This window comes from Papilio polytes, unplaced genomic scaffold (genome assembly GCF_000836215.1).
Source record: "Papilio polytes unplaced genomic scaffold, Ppol_1.0 DF823399.1, whole genome shotgun sequence".
NCBI lineage: Eukaryota > Metazoa > Arthropoda > Insecta > Lepidoptera > Papilionidae > Papilio > Papilio polytes.
Window position 1 is genome coordinate 967,536 of NW_013525805.1, and position 5,672 is coordinate 973,207.

Below are 5,672 nucleotides of genomic sequence, written 5' to 3' on the forward strand. Positions count from 1 at the left end.
TAAAGAAAAATTTAACAGAAACCATTTACACGTCCTACTGACACGAGGTACGATTGAAAAGTGATTTTTTTACGCTCGTACGAACACCTATTTCGTGGGCGTAAAAAGTCTGCTGACCTTGAACTTTACCGCGGCGTACAAAGTCTGCCCGTGCGAACGCACGCTTACAGTAAGAAAAAACGTTATCACATCTGCATCATGATGCGCCCTGCTTTATTACATGTTTGCTTAATCTCAAGTGTATGCACACGGCTTCTTTACTTTAAAGGACTACTTAACACCAACTAAGAGCTGTCAAGTTGCATATCGCCCAAAAAATAAGGCCTCGTGTTTAATTTCTTTATTTATAGAATCACTTTTGAAGTAAAGTAATTAAACTTTTTAAAGTAGCTGCGATCTAAATTTGAAAACATGATCATATGAATATTAATATTTTGCATCGAAAATCATCTGACATTTTATCACTCACAGGAGACAAAATGTTTCTGAACTAGTCAAACAATAACCTTTATATTATTATCAAAATATAAAAATACAACAGCGGCCATAAACAACATTTTGTGTCCATTACTATAAAAAAAACTTCTTAATACATAATCCGTCGCAAAAAAAATAACTTTCGTACAATAGCATAAACGTTACCCGAGGAAAAAATATCTTCCCATAAATTATCACTGAAAAGGTCAAATTAAAATACAATGAGGAGTTTTTGAGTGGCAGCATTGTGGAGGCTCGGATGAAAGGCCCGCATGCAGCGACCGTTCGTAAGAACAAAACTCAAACAGAATGCGTTTAAACGGATATAAAAAGAAATACGTGTTCCCATTTCCAATTATTGAATACGTCTGGCCGCGTCTACCTGTGCGCGCCGTGGGCCCTCGCTCCTTTTGTCCCACAATACTAAATTCCAAAGAAATGAATGAACGGAATTTGATAGCATTCCCGACTTAGTTTTATAACGTAAGCTAAAAACTTTTTTACATAACATCTGATTGAGGATTCTGTTTAAAAAAGAAAGTGAAAGTTTTATAATATTTAGAGACAATCTTAAAATTATAATCTGCTAAATTTTAATTTCTATCAAACGAGATTTAAATTTTTAGCAAATTATTTTCAAATTAGAAGTATTTATTAAAGAGCGTCCTTGATTCTGCGACATATCAGTAAAATCTCAAGTACGATTCGTAACAATGCATAATGTTTATTAGAACTAGAAAAAAAAAATGATGAACAAAAACGATGAACATTTTTTGCATCATATCCGGTAACTACTTTACGTGGCTTTTTGTCCCTATTTTTTCTGTGTTAACAAAGCGTTCGTGGAAACCATAGGCCGGTGTCAAGTTTTAATTAGCAACATTACAAAACGACACGAGACCGCGCATAGTCCGGCTGCTCGGCAAACAGTTAAACACCATTCGCACTTACAAACTAAACAAACAGGAGAATGCAAATATTTAAACATGAAGATTGCCTCCTCATAGACCCGGTATACCTACAGCTAATTTATGCCCAGTTTCGATCAGATTAAAAGTCATAAAATCAACGACACGGTCTAAATTTATCGCCCTCCACAACGAAAACAGCGGAGGATGCCAAACTAATATAATGTATGGGGATTCTACAAACCGACTTGGATTTCTGAGAAACATCGCTACTGCCTGACACATGCTTTGTTTTTTCAGTTAATCTTCTGAGAAAGTTATATTATACTAACATATTCGTTTTAGTTTAGCTTTGTTTTGGTTTTCTATTCTTTGTAATCGATCCTGATTAAAATTAAACAGTTTTTTTTTATTTAATATGTTTGATCTATGTAGAATTATTAGAAATGCACCATATCATACTAATATAATAAATTCGAAAGTTTAAATGAATAGATGGATGGATGGATGGATGTTTGTTAAAGGTTGTAGCCTAAACTGCAGAACAGATATCAACGAAATTTGTCATAGATGTGGAGGATAGTCTGGAAGAGCACGTAGGCAAGCAACTTTTGTTTTTTTATTTCCACGCAGACGGAGTCGCGGGCGAAAGCTAGTTCGTTTAATAAAACTATGATGAAGAAGGAGTATTTGTTTTTATTTTATATTATTTACTTAACAATGATCCCATATTACACATAACACACTATATCATGGGAGTTGGAAAAACATAGTACTGCAAGGTGAATGATTTGACGATATCCTGATTATGACGAAGTGGTGTTTGCATACTCCAAATGCTTTGTTTGTACGAACTGATATGCCTTATCTAAGTACAAATGTCGGGAATTATTTTGGGCCGAGCACTGACTCAAGGCACTTCATTTATCAGATTAGTTCTGATATGTAAATCCATTTCTATATATCTATACAAGATACATTCCCGTTGATAACGCTTCAAATTATCATTTTCTTAAAGATAGAAGGTAAAAGACTAGTAGACGTTACAATGATGTTATAGATTTTGTTTACTATTATCAAGATTTTCTTGGTAGAGAAATTTAACCTATAAGGTTTCAAAAGAAATTGACATGTTTCACTTGTAATAAATAGTAATAAATTAGGTTTCTGTGCGTTTATTAATAAAATAAACGTAACATTTAATTAACCCGAACATTAAGGTACTTAACCTCCACCCCCTTAACCTCCCCCACGTATATTTCAAATTTCTGATGGATACACTATTTTAAAAATTAATTGTGTCCTTATAGTTACTTTTTCTTTTTACAAGGGATGGAATCTTTTTATGCAACTTATGATTAGTGGGCTAAAGCTTTTAGAATATAAGTTTGATAGTGTTGCTATTTTGTACCTTCTTTACTAATAATAATAAATTAGTAGTATAACAGTAAACCATATCTTACTAATATTATAAATGCGAAAGATTGATGAATGGATTATTTGTTAGAGTTTGTATCCTGAATCGATCTCGATAACATTTGGCATAGACGTAAAGGATAGTCTGGAAGAACACATAGGCTACTCACTCTTTTTTAATTCCACGCGGACGAGTTCGCGGGCGAAAGCTACTATTTTATAAAGTAAAAAGCAGAACTTTAACAAAGCTCGTCTAGTTTGTCATCATCCGTATTTTCTACAATGATATAATTTAATATTTTAAAATGTCAACATAAAAGTTGTCCGTGTTCGTTGTGCGAGGGAAAGCTGTTATTTGAGTAGTCGGAGTGGCGGGAAGGCGTCTCGCGTTTGTTCGTAGCGGTAATTCCGACACTCAAATATTGACTAAGCGCCGAGCGCCGAGTGCCTAGGACGCGACACGGATTCTGTGCAAACACATGAATAGACATTTACATTAACACCCCCCTAACCCTCCCATCCCGAGTCTCGCAAGTCATGAAACCATCTGAGAAATGGTTTTAATTACACATCTTTAGTAATCACTCAGGAATTAGATCATACAATCTATATCTATACTATTATAATAAAGCGTAAACACACACTTCTTTGTTGCCTAAGATGTCAGCAGTTACAGCATATTTTTGAATAATTATTTTTTTAATAAAAAGCCCTACACTTACGTCACGCTTTAGGCTACATATTTTCACACCATTAACTAAGGGGGTAAACATTTTGAATAAAAACTCTAATGTGGGAAAGAGAACATAAGTTGTTGCCAACATCAAGGAAGCAAGGTTGCCATGGTTTGTCATACTCATGTCATTTTGACATTTGCAATTGAAAATTTGACAAATGTTAACAACAAAATAAAGTTTATATATTTTCATGCGGATGAAGCCGCACACGAACAGCTAGTAAAAAATAAAGCTAAACTTCTATGGATTATTATCAAATTCCTTCACTGTTCGATAAGAAGATCTTTGGATATACAAGTTTCAATATTTAATGCACTATCTTATAAAAATATTAAATGTTCTACTATATTAAAAACCACCATGTAAATTATATTGCAACGGTAAACTGTTATTTCAGTATTTAAAAATCAATGAAATCCCAGCGGGTAAAATTAACATAAAACACATATTGAACATGGAAAATTAAGGCATATAAAAACAAATAAATATTATTTAAATGACTGACATCACTTAAGCTAAATACCTTTGCTTTTAATGTTTGTAATTAACACAGATTTTGTAATGACTTTTTAATAGTTTCTGCTTTTTTAAAGATTTAACTCATATCATAATGTATTAATCTTCTCTGTTCAAGTTAACAAAATGTAAATTGTTGTAACAATAAATAATGAAATCCAAATAAACCAATTTAGCATGTTTATATTAAAAATCATTATCTGGTTATATAGTTTAATTGCTAATTTGCATTTATACTGATAAAGTTAAAAGAAACAAATAAATCAACATGTCACAAATATCAATAAAAACATTTTAGGTTCAGAAGATAATAATGGCATTTAAACAGACATGCAATAAAAAAATTAGTAATACTAATAACTACTATAATTTTCTATTTACAGATATTCTATAATATGATAGTGGTCAACTAATTAGTAACATTTTATGTACGACTTATTTGAATAAATACCACATTTTTAACCCACATTAATTGCATGAAACTAAATAAGAATGGAGTGCAAACATTCGAAATTTAAAAACAAAAAAAAAACAAAAGCAAAAGAACGCAAAAACAAAAGATTGAATTTCAAAATTAAAAATGCCTTAGAAACGCGTAGCAATTAAAAATAATAAAAAAATGAAATAGCAGTTGTAATGGTTAGAAGCTGCGGTTTGTTAGCCGTCGGAAAACGCGACAGATGCGTTGCGGCTTGCGGTTATTTACACTACGTTAATACCGCTCTTATATCCAAACGTTAAAGATCAATTTAGAACTGTAATTGTGATGAATGGCTCAAATTACAAATTAGAGCACGCAAATGTATTAAACCACATTATAGCTATTTCATTACTAGATAGTGAGATCATATTAAAATACATCAAACATTCATATCTTTCAAAAACCCATTTCAGAATTTTAAGTTTTGACGTTTGTATTGACACGTCAAAGTTATGAAGTATCTTTAAAAAGTCCTTACAGCTTGCAAGGTCTTTACCTTGAATCAGCGAAATATTTTAAAATGATATGATATTTTAAGTTCAAGGAAAGAAATAATAAGTGCCATTAAAGCAATTGTGCTGATTAACAACAGAAGCATGGGTGAAATGCATAAGTATGTTGCATTGGGCATAAGAGCATGGTCGTTGTCGCTTACCGGATGCCTCGCGGCCGCCACGGCAGCAGCGGCTGCGGCGGCATTCATTGCGCCCGCGCTTGGATACATCCCCGCGTCAGACACACGCGGTCATCGTCTTTAAACACACAAATATAAAACAAACAGGCCACAGCACACACTGCACAACACTTGATCATACACCAGCACACGTTGCCTCGCGGTCAGTCACTCGCGTTTCGTTTATTCAAAGCGGGAACACACAAACGTCAGCCGCACACGAAGGCTGGCAGCAAACTAACCGCTGGCGCGGGGGGACGCCCGCTTCCCCCGGTACCCAACCTCCTCGACCACCCTTCGCATACCGCTGCCATACATATTTTCTCCACTTGAATTTTTCGTCGACTATCTTCATGTTTGAGGAATACTTAAGCGAATCGGAAACGTACTTTCGAATGGAACAGTATATAATTTATTTGTTGATTGGTATTTGTTGATAAGGGTATGACACTGTGTTTGAATTA

The 5,672-nt window shown here is 33.8% G+C and overlaps 1 protein-coding gene across 1 annotated transcript in view; it reads right to left on the bottom strand.

Annotated features, from left to right (window-relative positions):
- The window catches only part of LOC106104720 (protein groucho-like), a 53,964-nt gene extending 48,504 nt beyond the window's left edge, over positions 1-5,460 (bottom strand). Inside the window, exon 1 of the mRNA XM_013284849.1 lies at positions 5,191-5,460. Within this exon, the coding sequence (XP_013140303.1) occupies positions 5,191-5,259 (69 nt within the window). The 5' untranslated portion in view covers positions 5,260-5,460. The remainder of the gene's footprint in view (positions 1-5,190) is intronic.
- Between the last annotated feature and the right edge of the window lie 212 nt (positions 5,461-5,672).